Source organism: Hypanus sabinus, chromosome 3, assembly GCF_030144855.1.
Source record: "Hypanus sabinus isolate sHypSab1 chromosome 3, sHypSab1.hap1, whole genome shotgun sequence".
Lineage (NCBI taxonomy): Eukaryota > Metazoa > Chordata > Chondrichthyes > Myliobatiformes > Dasyatidae > Hypanus > Hypanus sabinus.
Genome location: NC_082708.1, coordinates 163,057,968 through 163,083,413, shown reverse-complemented (window position 1 = coordinate 163,083,413; position 25,446 = coordinate 163,057,968). Strand labels below are relative to the sequence as shown.

At 43.1% G+C, this 25,446-nt stretch overlaps 1 protein-coding gene across 1 annotated transcript in view; it reads right to left on the bottom strand.

The window, feature by feature from the left end:
• Positions 1-25,446, bottom strand: part of pstpip2 (proline-serine-threonine phosphatase interacting protein 2) — a 119,041-nt gene that overhangs the window by 91,934 nt on the left and 1,661 nt on the right. The window contains exon 2 of the mRNA XM_059963480.1: positions 5,163-5,261. Within this exon, the coding sequence (XP_059819463.1) occupies positions 5,163-5,261 (99 nt within the window). The remainder of the gene's footprint in view (positions 1-5,162; positions 5,262-25,446) is intronic.

Genomic DNA, 25,446 nt, shown 5'->3' with positions numbered 1-25,446 from the left:
ACACCCCCTTTGGCAAGTATCACAGCTCGTAAATGCTTTTTGTAGCCGGCTAAGAGTCTTTCAGTTCTTGTTTGGGGGATTTTCGCCCATTCCTCCTCGCAAAAGGTTTCTAGTTCTGTGAGATTCTTGGGCTGTTTTGCATACACTGCTCTTTTGAGATCTATCCACAGATTCTCCAGGATGTTTAGGTCAGGGGATTGTGAGGGCCATGGCAAAACCTACAGCTTGTGCCTCTTGAGGTAGTCCATTGTGGATTTTGAGGTGTGTTTAGGATTATTATCCTGTTGTAGAAGCCACCCTCTTTTCATCTTCAGCTTTTTTTTACAGACAGTGTGATGTTTGCTTCTAGAATTTGCTGGTATTTAATTGAATTCATTCTTCCCATTACCAGTGAAATGTTCCCTGTGCCACTGGCTGCAACACAAGCCCAAAGCATGATCGATCCACCCCCATGCTTAACAGTTGGAGAGGTTTTCTTTTTATGAAATTCTGCACCCTTTTTTCTCCAAACATACCTTTCCTCATTGCGGCCAAAAAGTTCTATTTTAACTTCATCAGTCCACAGGACTTGTTTCCAAAATGCATCACGCTTGTTTAGATGTTCCTTTGCAAACTTCTGACGCCGAATTTTGTGGTGAGGACACAGGAAAAGTTTTCTTCTGATTTTGCGCAGGTGTCGCTGCACAGTAGAACAGTGCACCACCACTCCAGAGTCTGCTAAATCTTCCTGAAGGTCTTTTGCAGTCAAATGGGGTTTTGATTTGCCTTTCTAGCAATCCTACAAGCAGTTCTCTGAGGAAGTTTTCTTGGTCTTCCAGACCTCAACTTGACCTCCACCGTTCCTGTTAAATGCCATTTCTTAATTACATTACGAACTGAGGAAATGGCTACCTGAAAATGCTCTGCTATCTTCTTATAGCCTTCTGCTTTGTGGGCATCATTTATTTTAACATTCAGAGTGCTAGGCAGCTGCTTAGAGGAGCCCATGGCTGCTGACTGTTGAGACAAGGTTAGGAGTCAGGGTATTTATAAAGCTTTGAGATTTGCATCACCTGGCCTTTCCTAACGATGACTGTGAACAAGCCATAGCCCTAACAAGCTAATTAAGGTCTGAGACCTTGGTAAGAATTATCTGAGAGCTCAAATCTCTTGGGGTGCCCAAACTTTTGCATGGTGCTCCTTTTCCTTCTTCTCACTCTGGAATGGTACAAAACAAAAATAATACACTAATCTTGCTTAAAATGTTGAAAAGAATGTTTTCATCTTTAACTTGATGACTTTTGGAGATCAATTCATCTTCTACTCACTTAACTAATGACAGTAACAGAAATTTTGACCAGGGGTGCCCAAACTTTTGCATGCCACTGTAGGTGGAGGAGCAGGTAGTTTTGAGCACACAGAGGCTACAGAAAGTCTTAAACAAAATAGCAGCAACACACACAAAATGAAGGAGGAACTCAGCAGGCCAGGCAGCATCAATGGCTGTACAGTCGATGTTTTGGCCCAGCATTTTGAGAGCGTTGCTTGGATTTCCAGCATCTGCAGATTTTTTCTTGTTTCTAACAAAATAGGAGATTGGGCAAAGAGGCAGGCTGATTACAGTGTCAGGAAGTGTATGGTCATGTACCTTGGTAGAAGAAATAAAAGGGTAGATTATTTTCTAAAAGGAGAGAAAATTCAAAAATCTGAGGTGCTAAGGGACTTGGGAGTCCTCCTGCAGGATTCTCTAAAGCTGAATTTGCAGGTTGAGTCTGGTGAGGAAGGATAATGTGACGTTAGCATTCATTTTGAGGGGACGAGAATATAAAAGTAAGGATATAATGCTGAGGCTTTATAAGGCACTGGTGAGGCCTCACCTTAAAGTATTGTGAGTAGTTTTGGGCTCCTTATCTAAAAAAGGATGTGTTGACATTGGAGAAAGTTCAAAGGAGGGTCACAAAAATGATTCCGGGATTGAAAGGCTTGTCATACAAGCAGTGTTTAATGGTTCTGGGCCTGTACTGTGAATCTGTGGAATTTGTTGCCACGGGCAGCTGCAGAGGCCATTACTGGGTTTATTTAAGGCAAAGGTTGATAGATTCCAATTAATCAGGACATGAAGGGATATGGGGAGAAGGCAGGAGATTGGGGCTGAGAGGGAAATGGATCAGCCATGATGAATTGGCGGAGCAGACTCAATTGACAAAATGGCCTAATTCTGCTCCTATATCTTATAGTCTTAGCTGTTTTCTGTGTTTATCTGATCTACTTACTCTACTGGTGACAGATTGGCTGCTACAGGTTTAAAAAGGTGGGCAGCTGGCCACCCAGAAACACAGCTCTGAAGGAGGTTAGAACATACATTTTGAACAGCAAGCTGAGCTGTTAAGTGTGCAGGGAGACCAGTCTGAGGTCTTTAGTCAAACACAGTGCAAATCAACTGTCTTGCACTACGGCAGTAAACTAGAAGTCATTTTAAAAAAAATATACCCATTGTTTTTTGTCTTAATCATTTTGCACATGTAACCCAGATCATTCTGTTTCTCTACCCTGCTAGAATTGCACACTCTGGTTTAAATTGCCTCTTCCCAATTCATAACACAACATTCCTCTGTGTTGAATTTCATCTGACACTTTTGTTCATTTCACCACTCTAAATACTTCCACTTGAATTCTATTACTACCTTCTTGACAATTAAAAAACACAATGCAACCAATCCCTGGGAGAGACTACTGGAGACTTCACTTTTGTCTGAACAAAAACTGTTCACTCTAATGCTATTCCTGTTACTTAAACATTTTTAACATTCTTTTTATCAATCAGTTTCGATCTTGAGAACAGGCTACTGGTTAGCATTTTAACAATGCCGTTTTGGGAGTCTGTCCATGCATAATATCGACCACATCCCCCTCATTTAAAAAAAAGTTATGAAACTAATTAAACTGAATTTGCCTTAAACGAGTCAGGACTTGGGTCACACACAGACAAATGAGACTATACCTGTTTGACACCATTGTTAATAAGGATGAGTGAAGCTTTTATCTGGGCTGTATAATTCTGACTAGCCAGCTCTCTCAGTGTATCCATACTAACTTAGGTGATAACTATTTTCTCATTTTATTTAAAAGTTTCCCCACTGCTGAAATTAGACTGATTAGCCAGCAGTTGCTTGGTTTATCCTTACATCCATTTTTAAGACATATCTTAACACTGGATCTGCAGATATTTAGAAGGTTATGGTCAGTAACTCCACTCTAGTTTCCACCAGGCACCAAGATGCACTCCATCTGGACTGGCCAATGACTTCAGGGTCAGCCACTTATACTCAATTTCATCTCTCTTCCTCACCTCTTCTCTCTCTCTCTATTTTACACATGCGCAGCATCCACCGACTTTGACTTTAATTAAATCTCCTTTTCTTGCTAGTGTTAGAGCATCTAAACCAATGTCCAATTTCTAAACAGACATTGAACCCAAGAACACTACCTCACTACTTTTTTATTTCTGTAATCCTGCACTACTTATTTTAACTTAACTATTTAATAGACTTAAATATACTTACAGTAATTCAGGATTTTTTCCTCTATATTTATTTATCATGTATTGCATTGTATCGCTGCCATAAAGTTACCAAATTTCATGACATACGCTGGTGATAAGTCTTATTAAAATTTAACCTATTCACAAACCATGTCAATCTTTAAAGCCTTCCACTGTTCAGTTAGAGTATTTTTCTGCCAGATTTGGGTTCCAGTTTGCCCAGAGAAGGTCTTTTCTTACCCCAATGGAAATGGCCCTTCTCTATTTGACTATTTGGAGTGGTCTATTTTCACTCCCATTTCTACTCTAAAAGTTATAATACCACAATCAATGTCCCCTAAATGGCCCTCACTAATTCTTGCTTCATTTAGCCTGAACTGAGTTCACCAATTCATCTTTCCTTGTAGGGTTTTAAATATTCTAGGGGGATAAAATTCCCTCCACTCTGCTTTTTTATATTAGGGTCATGTTTCTGTACAGGTCTGTTCCTGGATATTTTTCCCACTAGTTAACAACCTTTAGGTTAACAACTAGTGACACCCCTTCTTTCTCTTTATTTACTGAACAAGAGGACCACAACCTTGCCATGACCCAGAGAACTATGTCAGCTGGAGTCAGGGCCTTATGCTTTGGGCTCTTGGTAAGGTCACCCATGCCAAACAGGTCAAAGGGTAAGAGGCCATAGCAAGAGTAGAGCATCGGTCCTCCAGTTTCAGGGGTTCAGCTCAGTGCCAACAACGCTGACTGCTAAAACAAATTTGTTACGGAAACAGCAATGAAGAATCCTTCCACATCTGAGTGTTCCCGAGTCTCCACTTGGGACTTGTATGATTGACAGCAGTGAAAACCGAGAGGAAGCTACTGACTTGATGGAGGAAGCCCTGAACACCAACAGAGTTGGAGCAGCGGCATAATGATTAGTAAGGAAGCTGCTTTTATATCTTCATTGTCTCAGTATCGAAACCCAAACCCTAACCCTTACACAGCCATTTTCACTTCCAGCTCTCCCACTTAGTTTGCAAACCTCTTAAACCTCTTCGCACTTGCTTTTAGACTAGTTCTGCCTAAAGTTGCCAGATATATTAATTTCTACTTTGTTTACCTTTTCTCTCATCAGCGCTACTTCCCAAGCCCATTGATTAGCTGATTTGGGGTTATTGGTATAGAAACACCAATGCCAAGAAACAGCAAAGTCTTCAGAAAGTGGTGGATGCAGACACCCCCCAGTCCATCACAGGCAAAGCCCTCCCCACCACTGAGCACATTTACATCAGTGACCCCCACATTCCAGGCCTTGCTCCCTCCTCGCTGCTGTCATCAACAGGGAGTACAGGAGCCTTAGATCCGACACCACCAGGTTCAGAAACAGTTATTACCCTACAACCAACAGGCTCCTGAAGCGGCACGGATAACTTCACTGTCCAAAACTCTGAACTGATTCCACACCTCTGGATTCACTTTCAAGGACTCTGCAACTCACATTCTCAGTATTTTTGTTTATTTGCACAATTTGATTTTTTTTTTGCACATTGGTTGTTTATGTGTTGCTTTTCATAAATTCTGTTGTATTTCTGTACCTTTGTGAATGCCTGCAAGAAAATGAATCACGAGGTTGTATATGGTGACTTTGATAAAAATTTACTTTGACTAGAATTATGGAGACGAACGGTAAAGGAACACCCTTCTGCCTGTTGGATCGACACCGGCCATCAATCAGCAAACACGAGGAAATCTGCAGATCCTGGAAATTCAAACAACAACACACACAAAATGGTGGTGGAACACAGCAGGCAAGGCAGCATCGATAGGGAGAAGCGCTGTCGACGTTTCGGGCCGAGACCCTTCGTCAGGGCATCAAGCACCCGTTTTTACACTAATCTTACCCTACCCTAGCCCTCTTATTTTCCCACTTACCTATCAACTCTCTCCAAAGACTGCCACTCACCTACATACTAGGGGCAATTAACCTACCAACCCACTGGAGCAAACCTGCATCCACAGGGAGAGGATGCATAGACGAGTCACTCGAGGTTGGAATCAGGTTGCCTGGGATGAGAGGGAGCACCTCTACCAGCTGTGCTGTCTGAATTGGTTTAAACTTACTCTGCAGCCACACCAAGCCTCCTGCCAGGATAAAGATCAGCTGTATCGGTCACCTGCATCATTCACTTCAAAACTAATCAGCTGGGGACAGCCCACAAGCGTTGACATGCTTCTGGCACCATACTTACTAACCCTAATCCTAACCACGTGGCTTTGGACTGTGGGAGCGATCCCACACGGTCACGGAGTGAAAGTATAAACTCCTTACGGAGAGCGGCAGGAACTGAACCCTAATTGGTGATCACTTGAGCTAACTGCCTCACTGTTGGTGTAAAGTGACTGCACTCACCCCTTCGCAACCATGCCACCACTAATCTCGTCCACTGAGGTACAACCCACACTCTCGCAGGAGGGCTGCCCCACAAACCTCAATGCAGCAACACTGCACCATTTATTCTCACCACGCGTTCATCCACACCATTTTCCATCCTCTCTGCCTGCCACTGGAAATTACAGAGATCCTGCTTCTCAGATTCTTTCCTAACTCAGGGCAAGTCCAACATGTGGCTCGCGATCAGGTGCAAAATCACTCCAATATGATCAAATGAAGGGAAGGACAATTGGGAAAACAGTGGTACACTGTTACAGTACATCCGCGTTTCACAAACACGCAAGTTCTGTTCAACATTTTATCAAAACACGGAAGTGAGGGAGGTGGAGGACTGGGCAGGTGCAGCCACAGTAATACACCTGACCATTCACCTCCTTCCTCGCCTCCAGTCAGGGCCTCAAACAGAGCTTCCAGATGAGGCAACTCTTCATCTGCAAACCTGCTGGGGCGGCCCATAGTGCCCAGTGCTCCCAATGCAATTCCTCAGCATTGATGAGACCCGTCGTAAACTTGGGGATTGCTTCGTCGAGCACTTCCATTCCACCCACCAAAAGCAGAACTTTCAATTACGATTCCTATTCCTGTTCCAAACATGCCAGTCCACGGTGAGGCCACCCTCAGGGTGGAGGAACAACACCTTATTTTCCATCTGGGTAGCCTCCAACCTGATGGCATGAATATTAATTTCTGCTTCTGGTTTTTAAAAAAAAATCATTTCCCTCCCCTCAGCTCTTTTTTGATTCCCCACACTAGCCTCTTACCCATTCTCACCTGCCTATCACATCTCCCAGGGTCTCCTCCTCTTTCCCTTTCTTCTCTCCCATCAGATTCCTTCCTCTCCAGTCCTTTATCTTTCCTACCCACTTATCTTCTCCCAATATCTTCTTGCCATCCTTCATCCCTTCCCCTCCCTCCTTTTTATTCCGGTTTCTCCCTCCTTCCTTTCTAGTCCTGAAGAAGGGTCTTGGCCCAATATGTCGACTGTCTATTCATTCCCATACACGTTACCTGACCTGCTGATTTCCTCCAGCATTTTGTGTGTGTGTGTGTGTGTGTGTGTGTGTGTGTGTGTGTGTGTGTGTGTTGCTCTGTCTGTCCAATGCTGAATCCTGCTTAACATGTTTTTTTTTATCTAAAAACAGTAGTCATTTACCAGCATCACAGGATATAAAACTAAACAGAAAATACATTCTTCAAGAAGAGATTGTGAAATGGGTACACAAGGGGAACATAGCAGATGTTATACATTTTATATTTTTTAAGTTTTAGAGAAACTTCAAACAACACACTTAATCACCTGACTTATTATAAATAACAGGGCATCTAAAATCAGGCAACAAACAACCACACTGGGTAAAGAAATGACAGCATGGAAAAGGCATGTTTATTTTAAAAGACCAGCATACGATGGAAAATTAAAATTCCATGAATATCAGTGGTTACAAAGAATTCAAAAACCTCTGCTCTAGCTGCTGTGGTACTGAGACCAGGGCATGGGCCTAGTCCGGCTGCTCCAGGGAGTCAATCTGCTTCGGAACATTGTCACTCATTTCTACTGTTTGCATGATTGCGCTCTTTTCTCCTTTTCTCTACACAGTGGTTTTGGCCTTTTTTAAAAATTGGGTTCTTTGTGTTTCCTGATTTGTGACTGCCTGTAAGCAGACAAATCTCAAGGAGTATAACTTATACATTCTTTGATAATAAATGTACTTTGAATATCAGTGGTTACAAAGAATTGGAGGAAAACATCCAGATTCGGGAGAGTCCAGAACAGAGGACACAAGACAAACATTTTTAAATAAATTACCTAAGGAAATTAGAGCACAGGATGTGCTGGGATGGGATATGATTGAGAAAACTTGTTATTCATTTAAACAAAGGAAGTTTGGTGCTTACATGACAGAAAGAGGAATAGAAAGACATGACGCAAAATAGGATAGGAAGTGGAGACTTGTGTGGGGCATAGATGCCAGCACAGATGGGTTCAAAGACAAGATTCCCAGCCCCAAGTTGGACATTTGCCCGTTGTCCTTCAATCCACTGGAAGCATTTTAAAAATACATTCCATGTAAAGAATGATTTAGAGCTAAGTACAGTCAGTTGGACAACATTCAAGTCAAATCACTGGATTTCCAATGGAACTTATTTCTAAAGTGTAAGTAAGGACAAAGGCCAGCTCATGACTTTGGTGAGGGAGTTTAGAAGAATGAAGGGGGCAAATCTCATTGAAAGCTATCCAATAAGGTCTAGATAGTGTGGAAATGAATTCCTATTGTGGGGGAGTCTAGGACTAGAGGGCTCACTTCAGAATAATACAAGTATGTCCCTTTGGAACAGTGGTCCCCAACCTCCGGGCCGTGGACTGTTACCGATCCACAAAACATGCAGGGGAGCAGCAGTAGCTGGGATGCACCCAGCCCATCTTTAAGAAAAAACCAAAATAAACAAACTAATTAATTAGGTGTTGCCCGGCAGGTAAATGTGGCTGACATTTATTTGCCGGGCGGCACCTAATTAATTAGCTTGTTTATTTTGGCTTTTTTCTTAAAAATGCACTGAGTGCATGTCGGCTACTGTTGCTCCCCTGCACACTTCGCGGCCCGGAGGTTGGGGACCACTGCTTTAGAACAGAGATGAGGAGGAATTTCTTTAGCCACAGGGTGGTGAATCTGTTGAATTCTTTGTCTCAGACAGCTGTGGGGACCAAGCCATTGAGTATATTTAAAGCAGAGATCGTTAGTTTCTCGATTAGTAAGGCTGTCAAAAATTACAGCAAGCAGGTAGGAGAATAGGGTTGAGAGGGATAATAAATCAGCCATGCTCGAATGGTGGAGCAGACATGATGGGCCAAATTGCTTAATTCTGCTCCTAGGTCTTATGGTCTTTAGGTCTAAAGACAAAGAGATATCTACGGATGTTAGTTACATGAATTTCCAGAAGATATCCAATGAAATCTCTCAAAAGGATACTATTAGATAAAGTTGAAGTTCATGAAATTGAAAGTAAATTGCTAACCTGGATAGGAAACCAAACAAGCAGCAGGAAGCAGAAAACAACACTGTGGAAAGAAACCCCACCAGATGCGTAAGGGACTAATTCCTAAGTCAGTCTGTATCTTAATAAACCAACAACAGAACTAGCTATCTTCAGATCCTTCCAAGGATTAACTGACAGTCTGATAGTTATTTTTTTTAAGGAAAAGTAATCATTATGCAGTGTTTTATGTAAACATTAGAATGATTTTAATCTGGTCTGAAACTTTGGTTTTAAATCCAAATAAAGTTAACAATGAAGGCATGGGGAACAAGTTGGCTTAGGAAGATTGGGAAACTACTTTGACAGATATGAGACAAATGGCAAATAGTGGAAAACTGCTGGTCTAGAATAAAAAAGTTCAAAGATAAAAGCAATAGTTTAAAAAAGTATTGGAGAAATTAAGGAAATTAAGGAGACCAAATTCCCAGGATCCAGTGACCTGCATCATTGGGCTGAAAGATGGAGGAAGCACATTTTCTAAAGAGATTATATAGATTTCATTGATTGGGAAGGGAGCAAACGTAATGCCACATATTAAAATCAGAGGGAGATTGAAAACAGGAATACCAGGAGGGAAAATGCTGGAATCAGTTATTAGATCAGTAATGGAGCACCTTACTGAATAACAATAAGGCCTAGGAAGTGTAAAACAGGATTTCTGAAAGGGAAATGGTACTGAATAAAATACAGTGTAATTAACAGAGCTGGTAAAGGTGAACAAATGATGTGGTATGTTTGGACTTCCAAATGCCTTTAGATAAGGTGCCATCTGTTAACTATTATGCTGAATTAGAGCATGTGGTGTTGGGAGATAATCAGTCTTCAGTCGATGTTGGTATATTATCAGATAGAAAGCAGTGACTAAGAATAAATGGCCCATTTACTGGCTGGACCAGTAGGGTCCCACATAGTGCTGCAACCCCAGCTGTTCACAATCCTGAGCAATGAATTATACAAGAATATCAAATGTAATCAGTGGATTCAGATAACCAGTCCATCAGGCAATTGGGGAGATGCCAGAAATGGCTGGGAGTGAAAATGAAACGATTTTACTACTTCGGCAAATTAGGAACTATGAAGAATTTGAAGATAACAACAATCATCTTGAAAGCAGCATTGAAAATGAAGATTTGGAGAATCCATTTGACAGTAGCATTGTATGAAGGCAGTCCTTTATCTGCACTAGGAGTCTGTGCTCATTTTGTTCACTGACAGTCAGTCAAAAGAACACGGCAACATGTTATCTGTCCATTGTATCAGACAATGATAGTGAAACCTTTCCAGAAGAGTTTGTCAAAAAAGGGAATAGCCATAGCATTGGGACAGTTCCACTCTAGACCCTGGAAGTCCAGGTCCAGTAACATGAGTAGTCGTCACAAACTGTCGTCTCTCTCTGTTGCAGTGGATAACTACATCTTCTTCAGTGCCTTATCATGCCCTTCGCTCTCCACGAAGCATCGTAGAAACCGCCCTCTTGGCCGTTGGATCTCACTGTTGACCTCATCTAGCCAGTCTGTGGGTGGCCGGCGGGCTACCCAAACCTGGTTTAGCCCACCCGTCGAAATGGTGTACTGGCATGTGGCTGCTGTTGCATGCAGATAGCTACATGGAACCACAGCTGAGGGCTGAATGTCTGGTGAGGACCAAAGGTGAATAAGTTGCTCCAGAATGGACACAACAAGCCCCTTCACCAAGGGGCTAGCCCTCCCCCAACACTCCACACACTGCAGCAAAATGTACCGGTCCCGATGGGTCCTAATTAACCGGAATCCACTGTACCCAAGTTTGCAAATGACTCCAAGTAAACTGGGTGATGTAGGCTGTTTACGAGGATGCAGAGACGGATCGGGGAAAGAGACTGAGTGGGTGAACGGCAAGGATGCGGCAAATGAAATTTACAGGTATGTTAAACAATTAGGAAGACAAAAAGGTACAGTCTGAAATTAAGGGCCAGAACATTTTACCGCTGTCACACAGAGCATCCAGAATGTCTCAAAATAAGAGGAGACCCCACTAGACTGAGATGAGTGAACTTCTTTACCCAAAAAGTTGTGAATTTTTGGAATTCTCTGTAAGCAACGGGGAGGGTCAGTTGATCAGTGTATCCAACACAGGGTTTCAGATCACAAAGAAACCAAGGGTTCTGGACAGCTGTACAAAAAGGAAACCAAGTTAAAAGATTGGCCATAATATTACCGAAAGGCAGAGCAGACACAAGACGCCAAATAGCTGCTTTTACTTATGCTCTTAGGTTGTGATCCATTAATAATCAATCAACACTGAATCAAGTCACAAAGCCAAGAGCAACACTGCATGGTCCTAGCATAGAGCCCATGGTGATGACGATGGCCAGTCTGCTAGTCCTAATTTCCTGATGTTGGTCCGTATTCCTCTATGTCCCGCTCATCTATGAACCTATCCAAGTGCTTCTTAAACAACATTGTAGTACCTGCCTCAAACTCTTCCTCCGGCAGCTCATTCCATATTGTCATCGCCCCTGCATGAAAAATTTGCCCCTCGGGTCCCTTTTAGGTCTTTCCCGTCTCATTCTAAATCTATACCCCCTAAACCACCTTATCTATGCCCTTCATGACTTAAAACATTTCTTTGTCTCCCACATTCCCCAAATGGTCCTTCCAGGTGAGGCCACACTTCACTTGTGAGTCTGTTGGGATCACAGACTGTGTTCAGTGCTCCTCCTATATATCGCTGAGACTTGAAGTAGATTGGGAGACCGCTTTGCCAAGCACCTACGCTCCGTCCGCCAGAACAAGCGGGATCTCCCAGAGGCCACTTATTTTAATTCCACTTCCCATTCCCATTCCAAAATATCAATCCATGGCTTCCTCTACTGTTGTGATGAGGCCACACACACATTGGAGAAACAACCCTTTACATTGTGTCTGGGTAGCCTCCAACCTGATGGCATGAACATCGATTTCTCAAGCTTCCCGTAACGACCCCACCCCCTGCTCTCTCCTTCACCATTCCCCATCCCCTTTTCCCTCTCTCACCTCCTCTCCTTGATCACCCATCGCAGCAATATCACTTTCACTACTTACTCTACATTGTCATTCTTTCGGACAATTCTTTCTCTAGCAAATTATCTTGGGATTGTGATAACTTTTGAGCTCATCACATCCAACAACCGCAGAGTTGCAATTAAGACCAAAGAGACACTGGAGAAAACAGATAAAACAGTTGAACAGGTCTAAAGAAGCTGTGTCCGAACAATGGTCTTCAAGGAAGTATCTGAAAGTGTTAATCTGACACATTATAGATCCATGTGCCAAAAACATGAGCCTGCAGAACAAGTATACAATCATTTGGCCATTTGACAGACTACAGGAAGTAAAAGAAGCCCCAGGGAAGGCGGCCACACTTTATTGCGTAACATAAAACAGATGAGCTTCTGAATTACAGAAACTGTCTTTGGTTCCTTTACTTTACATAGTTCCATTTGTTTTAGTTCCAACTACGTGCTTCTCTGTTTTGTAATTATAATTTGAAATTTCAGATTCCAACAATAGATTCCTATTAAATGTCTTCATAGCTCAGACAGTTACACATGTCAGATAAGCAAGGTTACAGTGGAAAAGGTGTTTGCTAACTCTCGTCATATTTCACAACGAAAGCCTAACGATCTGGATGGCTTTCATCTGCATTCATCTCATCAGCTTTAGTTTCACTTCTTTAGAACATTATAGCTAAATGGTATAAAAGTTCACCTGGTCTATCAAACAAAACAAAACAAAGAGAGAAAAAAATGCAGAGTACTACGTATTAATTTGGCACTGAGTACGAACAGACTTGATAAATTGCAGACATTGCAGAACTCTTGTACTGGCAACGCATTCTCATTTGATGACAGTAGTCAACCTCATCAGTATGTCTTTGGTCCACAAAGAGCTTGGATACTCTTTGCCTGCAAGAAACCCAGCTCATGGGCAAAACTGTTCAAATTAGCACTATACTTAATAAAATAACTTAATAAAGTAAACTTAATAAAACGCTGGGATCAGCAAAGTGGAACTTTCCTCATAATTCCCAGGCTCAGAAGGTCTTTGGCGAGACTGCAGCTGGAGTAATGTGTATGGTTTTGGTCTCCTTATGGAAGAGTACCAGCCATGGAGAGAGTACAGTGATTATTCACTGGGCTGGCTCAGCTCCAGGAATGGCTAGCTTACCAAATGAGGAGATACTGAGTTAACTAGGCATGTACTCTTCTTGAACCTCAAAAATGAAGCCGAGATCTCACTGAAACTTGGAACATTTTATTTTACAGGGTTTGACAGGCTGGCTACAGGGAAGATAGGTGGCTGAAGTGTCAAGAACCAGGGAATGCCATCTCAGAATAAGTCACTATCTCAGAATCCATCCTTATGTATTGACTCAACTAAATGTCGAGTCTCCATAAATGGTGCCTCCAGCAGTTTGTTTTTGCTCAGAATAAGTAGTAACCCTTTCCTGGGTGAATGTTGTACAGAGAACTGTAGATGCCATCCCAAGCTAACTGGAAGCATAGCCTCCCTACCTTTTATATTCAATTCTTCTCATGAAGAATAACAAACTTCTATTTAAATTTGTTTCTTGTTTACTTTTCCATCCTCAGCTCCTGTTTTTACAGCAATTTACCTTGATAACTTTGGTCAGCATCCTAAAGCAGGTGAGCTTCGGGGGTCATTCTCGCGGCCCAATCAGTAGCGGGATTAGCGCGCAGCGAGGAGGTTACTCGCAGGTTGGCGGTGCTCTTTTAAAAGGAGAACTTTGCGGGCACTTGGTGTTATTCTGGCGGCCCAATCAGTGGCGCAGAGAAGAGTAATTAAGAGTACTGAAGGGACAAGTGGAGTGGCCATTGTTGGACTGGGCCACTGGTGAGAGTGGGAGTGTCAGGCTTTGGCTCAAAGGAGGTTTCAGCTCGAAAGAAACATTGCTTCTAGGTAAATGGTCCAGGTAAGTTTCTGTTGAGTTTCCCTTTTTTCTTACTGTGTCAGGGGTACCTAGTGTGGTTTAAATGAGCATTGTGTGCTCTTCATGCCAGATGTTGGAGTCCTGGGAGACCCAGAGTCTCCCAGGGAATTAGATCTGTGTGAAGTGCATCCGGCTGCAGCTCCTTGAGGACTGTGTTAGGGATCTGGAGCAGCAGCAGCTGGATGACCTTCGGCTTGTACGGGAGAGTGAGATCATCGATCGGAGTTACAGGGAAGTAGTCACCCCTAGGTTGCAGGAGGTGGATAGTTGGGTGACTGTCAGGAGAAGGAATGGGACGATGAATAGACAGTTAGCTCAGAGCACCCTTGTGGCCATTCCCCTCAATAATGAGCATGCTGTTTCAGATACTGTTGTGGGGGGTGACCTCCCAGGGGAACGCCACTGAGACCAGATTACTGGCCCTGAGCATGGGTCCGTAGTGCAGAAGGGAAAGAGGAAGAGGAGAGAAGCAGTAGTGAGAGGGGACTCAATAGTCAGAGGAACAGACAGGAGATTTTGTGGACATGAATGGGACACCCAGAGAGTATGTTGCCTGCCAGGTCCCAGGGTCAGGGATGTCTAGGATCGTGTCCATAGCAATTTAGAGGGGGAGGGAGAGCAGCCAGATGTCTTGGCTGGAAAGAAAAAAGCAAAGAGGTCCTGAAGGGAGAATTTAGAGAGCTAGGCAGAAAATTGAGAAGCAGGACCTCCAGGGTAGTAATTTCTGGATTGCTACCTGTGCCACGTGCCAGTGAGGGTAGAAACAGGATGATTTGGCAGATAAATGCTGGGCTGAGAAGCAGGTTCAGGGGAAGGGCTTCAGGTTCTTGGATCATTGTGATCTTTTCTGGGGGAGGTATGACATGTACAAAAGTGACAGATTGTACCTGAACCCAAGGGGGTCCAATATTCTCATGGGCAGCTTTGTTAACTCTGTTGGGAGAGTTTAAAGTAATTTGGCAGGAGGGTGGGAACTGGATTGAAGGGGCTCAGGACAGGACGGATGGTAAAAAAGCAAAGACAGTCTGAAGTCAGACTGCGAGGAAGAGCAGGCAGATGACAGGACAAAATTGCAGCCAGCAAGTTAAGTATCAGTGTATTAGGGAAGTCAAAGCTAATGTAAAAGCAAAAGAGAGAGCATACAACAAAGCAAATCTTAGCAGGAAAATAGAGGAATGGGAAGCTTTCAAATTCTACAGAAAGAACTAAAAGAATCATTGGGGGAAAAAGATGAAATATGAAAGCAAGATAGCAAAGCTAGATGAACTAAATGAGTATTTAGTGTCTTCACTGTGGAAGACACTAGCAGTGTACCAGGTGTTGAAGGCTGCAAGGGAAGAGAAGTAAGTGCAGTTACTACTACAACAGAGAAGATGCTCAAAAAGCTGAAAGACCTAAAGGTACATAAGTCACCCAGATCAGATGAACTGCACCCTAGGGTTCTGAAAGAGGTAGTGGCAGATGTTGTGGAGGCATTAGAAATAATCTTTCAAAAAATCATTGGACTCCGGCATGGTACCAGAGGACTGGTGGGGGGGGGGGAGGGAAATCGCAAATGTCAGTCCACTTTTAAGAAAGGAGGAAGGCAGCTGAAAGGAAATTATAGACCAGTTAGCCTGACCTCAGTGGCTGGGAAGATGTTGGAGTCAATCATTAAGGATGAAGTTATGGAGTACTTGGTGACACTGGACAAGATAGGACAAAGTCACCATGGTTTCCTTCAGGGAAAATCTTGCCTGATGAACCTGTTGGAATTCTTTACGATTACAAGTAGGATAGATAAAGGGGATGCAGAGGATGTTGTATATTTGAACTTTCAGGAGGCCTTTGACAAGGTGCCACACCCAAGGCTGCTTATCAAGTTAGGAACCCAGGAGTTACTAGCACGGTTAGAGCATTGGCCGATTGGTAGAAAGCAGAGATTGGAAATAAAAAGATCCTTTTCTGGTTGGCTGCTGGTAACTAGTGGTGTTCCGCAGAGGTCAGTGTTGGGACCACTGATTTTTATGCTGCATATCATTGACTCAGATGATGGATAAACTTATAGTTTATACAAATGATATGAAAATAGGAAGTTGAGGGCCACACTGATCCATTTGGCGTAACACTCATTAATTTGCCACTACTTAATGAGTGCCACTACTTTGCCACTACTCTCTTATGCCTCCTCTGTTTCTTTTTAAATAACTAACGATTCTTTCAACAACAATGTACTACTTCATACACAGTGAGCGATTACTTTCTGCATTATATGGCCTTCGATGTGGCAGCTCATCACAAATGCCATCTGAATATCTAAATACAGCGCCAGAGACACTGCATGTTACCTATAATTACAGAAAAGTACAACACACTTCCGCCTACCACTGCCTCCCATTTGCCCACTTCAGGCCTTTCCTACCCAGGTGCGTGCTCACTTTATAATTGTTGTCACTTCCACCACATCTTCTGGCAGCACATTCTAGATGTTCGCCACCCTTACCCCTCAGATCACTCCCCCAACCTTAAACCAGCCCCTCTAATTCTATGCTCCCCCACCCTGGGCAAAAAAAAAATCTGATTATATACTCCCTCATAATTTTAAAGACCTCAATGCAAGGTCACCCCTCAAAGAACTTCAATGAAGTGGTAAAATATGAATTTCTTCTCATGAAATCATGTTGATTTGTTTGGTTGCCTGTGGCCATTCCCACCAGCAATAAGTATACCCATTTGGAAACTGCTTGGGGGAATATATTGAAAGGCCCAGACAGAGTGGATGTGGAAAGGATGTTTCTTATATTGGGGGTGTCTAAGACCTGAGGGCACAGCCTCAGAGTAGAGGGATGTCCATTTAGAAAGGAGATGAGGAGGAATTTCTTTAGTCAGAGGCTGGTGAATCTGTAGAATTCACTGACACAGATGGCTGCGGAGGCCAAGTCATTGGGTATAGTTAAAGTGAAGGTTGATAGGTCAGGTCGTGAAAGGTTACGGGGAGAAGGCAAGAGAATGGGGTTGAGAGATAATAAATCAGACTCAATGGGGTGAATAGTATCAAGCTTTGTAAGAGTTATCAAATCAGAATAAGACTTGCTAGGAGGTGGAAGATTTGACAACTAACACACAGCATCAGTGGGATGTGAGCTCTAATGCAGAAAACTGTCAAGTGAGGAACTTTAACAAGAGAAACAAAAACATTACCTGCATCTTATAAACCAGAAAACTGAATATAGTCAAAGAGTAAAGTGATCCAGGAATATTGACAATCAACCTATTCAAAGCAGCTTTGCAGGTCAGTAAAGTCGCTGAACATGTTATTATATTTGTACCTTAGGAATTCAAAGTATTTAAAATGTTAAATTTGAATTAGAGTCTGTTGAAAATACACTTGGAATATTGCACGATAAATACTCTACCGTATACTGTATAGCATTAAGAAAAGTCTTTGAACCATCAAAAGCAGCCTAAAAAAGATTTACAGTGAGACATCAGAATCAGAGATTATAACTATCAAGTAGAATCAAAAAGGGTGGAGAAAGAAATCCCACACAAGACTTGATAAAAATCTTTAAAGATATATCAGAAAATGCTGCAGAAGTTTGCAAACTCACCCATGGACGCATGCGCTGGCAGCTCGTTCCACACCCTTACGAGTGAAGATGATTCTCATGTTCCCCTTAAACTTTTCACCTTTCACCCTTAACCCATGACCTCTAATTCTAGTCTCACTAACGTCAGTGGAAAAACCCTGTTTGCATTTAACCTACCTATACCCCTCATAACTTTGTATACCCTTATCAAATCTCCTCTCAATCTTCTACATTCCAAGGAATAAAGTTTTAACCTATTCAATCTTTCCTGATAACATAAGTCCCCCAGTCCCAGCAAAATTCTTTCAATTTTATTTACATCTTTCCTGAAGGTAGGTGACCAAAATTGTACACAATAGTACAAATTAGGCTTCAATGTTTTATACAACTTCAACATAACATCCCATCTCCTGTACTCAGTGTTCCTCTAAAACCTTTCTTAAGCCGAAATGGCATGAAGTGAAGAACCATTCATTGATATGGGAAAAATTTTCATAAAAGCGAAAATCTCTTTGCAATGTGAAAACAGGCTACTAATGTAGGCCTTTTGTAAAAGCTAAGTGGCGTAAAGCGAACATTTGTAAAGCGGAGGACACCTGTACATTGATTTGTGAAAGCCAATGTACCAAAATATTTCTTTATGACTATCCCTATCTGTGATGCCACTTTCAATGAAATACAAGACATTAAGACATTGGAGCAGAATTAGGCTATTTGGCCCATCGAGTCTGTCTACTATTCTTCTAAACTCTCAGCAAGTACAGGTCCAGAGACATCAACAGTTCTCATAATAACCCTTTCATTCCTAGAATTATTTGCGTGAATCTCCTCTGGACCCTCTCCAATGCCAGCACATCCAAAACTGCTCTCAATATTCCAATTGTGGTCTGACCAATGCCTTATAAAGCCTCAGCATTACATCCTTGCTTTTATATTCTACTCTCCTCAAAATGAATGCTAAAATACAATAATAACCTTGTTTCTAACGATTTAAAACTTCGTGAATCAGCACCTGGATTCTCACCTGCCAATCAACCACACAGACAGTGTATTATACATTTAAACGGAACACAATTCAAATGTTAGCATTTGATCACAACTGATCACACTGACATCACTGGATGTCCCATCAGCTTGACTGATAAAAGGAGACATAACATGGTCAGTTAGTCAGCAGTGCTTGCCAATGGAGTAAAGAATGGAATGGTGCCTGAGCATACTGGCTCAAGTCTGCTATTCAGACAGACTTTGCTGGGCATTTTACTTGCCAGCTGACTCAGCTCAGGGTCTTTGGTGGCTCTCTCTATGTAATGCAGTTTATTGACGCTGAAAACCATAATTGAAATATCCAGTTATCAGTGGGATTTCTGAATTTCTCACATCATTACCGTAACTTTAGCCCTCTCTGCTTCATGACCTTTCTTGATCTGGTGATGGAGCACAGCCTCCAAGGGCCCAGTGTAGTCTGCAACAACAGTAGCTGGTTCTCTCAGGAGTCTCAAATGGTTATTTCCAAAACATCAAAGGTGGGGGCTGTTTTATCTCCACCTGCTAAGTGCATGACCAAACTTTTACAGCTGTAACGAAATGTACTCGGGTTACAACTCTGTTAAACAGAGACATTTGTGTTCCGAATCACTGTTAGCCAAATATATATAATGATCCATACTCCTGGTCCTGAACCAACAGCATCAATTCACTCCTTATTACCCCAGGATCTTTTCTGAGATTCTTGTTCTGTGGATCTTGGTTTACATAGCAGAGAAAGCAATGATATACAATCATCCATGCTGCTATTTACTCCTCTGCTCTGGTGTAGTTTTTCCAGCTGTTCTTCATTCTCCTGACTTTAAACTTTATTTTATTTCTCCCATTGGACAACTGAAGGTTGAAAGATTGAGTAGGTCACATTATTAACACACTAACCTCCGGCCCTGCTTTACCTCTGTGGCCTCTGGTAGGCCTAATCGGCAAAAAAATACAGACGTCTTAATGGGAAAAGTAATGGATGGTGATTAGATTCTCATCTTTCAAAGAGAAAACTAAATTCTTTTGTTCTCTAACTAAACTTCTCAATGTTCTGGAACATCCCAATTATTATTTTCCCCATCAGGAAAGTTTTAAAAGGATCAAATATGTTTCATTAGGAGTTATGAATACCCCAAAGGGTCTCTGACCAAGATAACAATAGAAACCAATCCGGTCCACATTCAAACAGCCATTCTTAGTTAACTGTGTGAACATTTATGAATATGCATCTTTTTATGTTTGATGGACACTTGAACGTAGGAGGATAAATGAGTTATGCATTAAAATTTAATGGACTTTAAACTTTATTTCTCCTGTTAAACGCTGGTTCTAGTATCAGTAAAGCAGTATCTAATTGAAAATTTTGATTCCCACCCCCCTCTAAAAAAACAGGAACCAAATTATAAAAAGCTCAGGACAAAATATTTCATTGATAATGCCAATTTAAATGCCAGAAGTTAGGTTTTTAATTATACTTAGGAATTTGGTCATAAAGGTTGAGGTATTCAACATACAAAAATATTACCAATTATTGAGGGGGAGGGGCTAAAGATAGCACCAGAAGGCAACTTATTTTCATCTATGAAGCAGTTTAAATTTTTCTCTCTTATGTCTCTTCTTTCCTTTTCAAGGTGGTTGGAGTCCTGTCAGAGTCCATGAGCTAGAGCTGCACCCAAACTGCAGTTCTTCACGGTGGTGGGCTTGGAAGTGGATGTTGGAGCGTTAGGATAAACAGTGGTTTGTCCTGATGGTCTCCTTCAGGGCTTTGCGTTTTGCTATTGCTTACGTGTCCAGTGGTTGGGGCTGATGCTTTTAGCTGAGGAGGATTAGCGAGGGTTGACACTTTTGGCCGAGGAGGATGGACGAGGGTTGACGCTTTTGGTTGAGGCTGAGGAGGATTGGCGAGGGTTGACGCTTTTGGCTGAGGAGGATGGGCGAGGGTTGACGCTTTTGGCTGAGGAGGATGGGCGAGGGTTGACACTTTTGGCTGAGGCTGAGGAGGATGGGCGAGGGTTGACGCTTTTGGCTGAGGAGGATGGGTGAGGGTTGACGCTTTTGGCTGAGGAGGATGGGCGAGGGTTGACGCTTTTGGCTGAGGAGGATGGGCGAGGGTTGACGCTTTTGGCTGAGGAGGATGGGCGAGGGTTGACGCTTTTGGCTGAGGAGGATGGGCGAGGGTTGACGCTTTTGGCTGAGGAGGATGGGCGAGGGTTGACGCTTTTGGCTGAGGAGGATGGACGAGGGTTGACGCATTTGGCTGAGGAGGATTAGCGAGGGTTGACGCTTTTGGTTGAGGAGGATGGACGAGGGTTGACGCTTTTGGCTGAGGCTGAGGAGGATGGGCGAGGGTTGACGCTTTTGGCTGAGGAGGATGGGCGAGGGTTGACGCTTTCGGCTGAGGAGGATGGGCGAGGGTTGACGCATTTGGCTGAGGAGGATTGGCGAGGGTTGACGCTTTTGGTTGAGGAGGATGGACGAGGGTTGACGCATTTGGCTGAGGAGGATTAGCGAGGGTTGACGCTTTTGGCTGAGGAGGATGGGCGAGGATTGACGCTTTTTGCTGAGGAGGATTGGCGAGGATTGACGCTTTTGGTTGAGGAGGATGGACGAGGGTTGACGCTTTTGGCTGAGGCTGAGGAGGATGGACGAGGGTTGACGCATTTGGCTGAGGAGGATTGGCGAGGGTTGACGCTTTTGGCTGAGGAGGATGGACGAGGGTTGACGCTTTTGGCTGAGGCTGAGGAGGATGGACAAGGGTTGATGCATTTGGCTGAGGAGGATTGGCGAGGGTTGATGCTTTTTGCTGAGGAGGATGGATGAGGGTTGACGCTTTTGGCTGAAGAGGATGGGCGAGGGTTGACGCTTTTGGTTGAGGAGGATGGACGAGGGTTGACGCTTTTGGCTGAGGCTGAGGAGGATGGACGAGGGTTGACGCATTTGGCTGAGGAGGATTGGCAAGGGTTGACGCTTTTTGCTGAGGAGGATGGATGAGGGTTGATGATTATGCTGCTGTTTCTGTGTGGAGGTTGTTTTGGGACTCTCATGCTTTTCTATCATTCTTCGGGGGTTTTCTTCAGTTTCATGTATGTCTGCGAAGAGTAAGAATTTCAGATTGTATACATTGTCTGATTTTAAATGGAACCACTCAGTAACTGGAAAAGAAAACAGGATGATGGGACCAAGAATATGTTTTCTGGTTCATTCATCAGCCCACCTGCCAGGCTGACATCATCCAGACTACATCCCGTGATTCCTGTAATATTCAGAAATCCGCTGCTTTCTCTTTTGAATGAATTACACGGCTGAGCCTCCACAGTCTTCCAGAGCAGAGAACCCACCTCGCCTTGAGTGAAGAACTTGGTCCTCTTTACAATCTCAAATGGCCTATGCCTTACTATTTGATAGAGACACATCTGCTACTAGACTCCTGCTAAAACATTGTACCTGCACCCACAAGGACCCGTTCGAGACCTGCAAGAATTTGGTAAAATTCAATGATGGCATCTCTTAAAAATGCAAAGAATGCTTATCGACTCAACATCTTCTTATGGCAAACACTTCCTGTCCCAGGAATCAGTCCAGTGGATCCCCATTGCACTTCCTCTCTGACAACTATATGGCCCCTGTTGCATGGTCCTGGTAACAGAAAGTTCGTTGAAAACATATGGTGATCACTTGAATAAAGTCAATGCTGAGGTAGTTGGTTGGGGTTTGGTTTGTCCAGAGGAGTTTCTTAAGAACGATCCTGGGAAAAACAGTGTTAACACATGAGGAGCATTTAATGACTCTGGGCCTGTATTCCCTGGAGTTTAGAAGAGTAAGGAGGGGGATCTCATTGAAACCTATTGAATATTGAGAGCCATAGAAAGAGTGGACATGTAGAGGATGTTTCATATCATGGTGTGATTATGACCAGAGGGCACAGCCTCAGAATAGAAGGATGTCCATTTAAAGCAGATACAAGGAGGAATTTCTTTAGCCCAGAGGATCCCAACCTGCGGTCCATGGACCCCCTTGGTTAATGGAAGGGGTCCATGGCATCAAGGATGGAAACCCCTGCTTTAGCCAGAGGGTGAAAATCTATGGAATGCATTACCACAGATGGCCAAGTCATTGGGTATATTTATAGCAGAGGTTTATAGGTTCCAATCTGTAAGCCTATCAAAGGTTACGGGGAGAAGGCGGGGGTACGGGGATAAGAGAGATAATGAATGAGCCATGATAAAATCAGACTGGGTGGCCCAAATGGCCCAACTCTGCTCAGATGTCTTATGGTATTCTCGTTTATTGATTAGGTCATTTGGAAGGAGTTGGCAGAGACCATTTGCCAATTCTTCAAAAGAGGTTGTTAAGCTCAGTCTCAGAGGGTGAAACAACTGGCAGGTAATTGACAACTTTTTGAGATGAGTCCTTCAGGCTGCTCTTGTCTTGACACCACACCTGGCTCAGCCGAGGGCCAAAAAAGGTCACTGTACAAAAAATCTAACACTTCACCATGCACTGTAGTACTAAAACCAAGAGGACATGTGATACTGGTTGTATATTTTTTGTATAATTAATTTTAAAATAATTATAATGACTAGAATTGCCTTATGACCCTATAAAACTATTCTATTAATGACCTGTGGGTAGCCTGTGATTCTTGGAGAAATGTTAAAACTCTACCTGAGATCTGAGGGCAAAGCAGGAAATGGAACAGTAAACCCAGTTTATATCTGGAGTTCAAAATGAAAGGGGTTAGTTGTTGCTTCCACTTCGCATTAATTCAATAATCTGGTGGTAGCAAGGAAATCTCATCGGTCACAATACAAGTAAACTCTGACCACATACTTATCACTTCCCCAAGGACCACTAGCTGGGCAGTAAACACTGACTGCCTGGTTTACCCACATCCCATAAATGAATAAAGATGGAAATCCAACAATCTACAGACAGCAGTCATTCAGTCCACTGAAACTAAGCCAACTCTCAGAGCAATCCGAGGCATGTCACCCTCTCAAGCATTTCCATAAGACCATAGGAGTAGAATTAGGCCATTTGGCCCATTGAGTCTACTCCATTTCATCTCGGCTGATCCATTTTCCCTCTCGGCCCCAATCTCCTGCCTTCTCCTCATATCTCTTCATACCCTGACTAAACAAGAATCTATCAACCTTTGCCTTAAATATACCCAATGGCCTTGCCTTCACAGCTGCCTATGGCAACGAATTCCACAGATTCATCACTTTTTGGCTAAAGAAATTCCATCCATTCTAAGGATGCCCCTCTATTCTGAGGCTGTGTCCTCTGGTCTTAGACTTATCCACCCTAGGAAACATCTTCTTCACATCCACTCTATTGAGGCCTTTCAAAGTTTGATAGGTTTCAATGAGGACACCCTTCATTTTCTGCATTTCAGTAAATACAAGCCCAGAGCCACCAAACATTCTTCATATGACAAGCCATTCAATCCAGAATCATTTCTGTGAAACTCAGTTGAACTCTCTCCAATGTTAGCACAACCTTTCTTAGAAAAAGGGGCCCCACAGCTTCTCACAATATTCAGAAGAGCTTACAAAGGTTCAAAAAACTAGGTAATGATATGAATCTAGAAGATTATAAGACTTGCAGGAAGGAGCTTAAGAAGGAAATTAGGAGAGCCAGAAGGGGCCATGAGAAGGCTTTGGCGGGCAGGATTAAGGAAAACCCCAAGGCATTCTACAAGTTTGTGAAGAACAAGAGGATAAGACGTGAGACCAATCAAATGTGACAATGGAAAAGTGTGTATGGAACCGGAGGAAATAGCAGAGGTACTTAATGAATACTTTGCTTCAATATTCACTACAGAAAAGGATCATGGTGATTGTAGGGATGATTTGCAGTGGACTGAAAAGCTTGAGAATGTAGATATTAAGAAAGAGGATGTGCTGGAGCTTTTGGAAAGTATCAAATTGGATAAGTCACAGGGACCGGACAGGATGTACCCCAGGCTACTGTGGGAAGCGAGGGAGGAGATTGCTGAGCATCTGGCAACGATCTTTGCATCATCAATGAGGACAGGAGAGGTTCTGGAGGATTGGAGGGTTGCGGATGTAGTTCCTTTATTCAAGAAAGGGAGTAGAGATAGCCTTGGAAATTAAAGACCAGTGAGTCTTACCTCAATGGTTGGTAAGTTGATGGAGAAGATCCTGAGACGCAGGATTTATGAACATTTGGAGAGGCATAATATGATTAGGAATAGTCAGCATGGCTTTGTCAAAGGCAGGTCGTGTCTTACGAGCCTGACTGAATTTTCCATGCAAGGCTTATTGAGGAAGCAAGGAGGCATGGGATCCAAGGGGACATTGCTTTGTGGATCCAGAACTGGCTTGCCCACAGAAGGCAAAGAGTGGTTGTAGACGGGTCATATTCTGCACGGAGGCCAGCAACCAGTGGTGTGCTTCAGCGATCTGTTGAGACCCCTACTCTTTGTGATTTATATAAATGACCTGGATGAGGAAGTGGAAGGATTGGTTAGTAAATTTGCTGATGATACAATGGTTGGGGATGTTACGGATAGTGTGGAGGGCTGTCAAGGTTACAACGGGGCATTGATAGGATGCAAAACTGGGCTGAGAAGTGGCATATGGAGTTCAACCCAGATAAGTGTGAGGTGGTTCATTTTGGTATGTCAAACGTGATGACAGAAAATAGTATTAATGGTAAGACTCTTGGCACTGTGGAGGATCAGAGAGATCTAGGGGTCCGAGTCCTTAGGACACTCAAGGCTGCTACACAGGTTGACTCTGTGGTTAAGAAGGCATACAGTACATCGGTCTTCATCAACCGTGGGATTGAGTTTAAGAGCCGAGAGGTAATGTTGCAGCTATATAGTACCCTGGTCAGACCCCTCTTGGAGTACTGTGTTC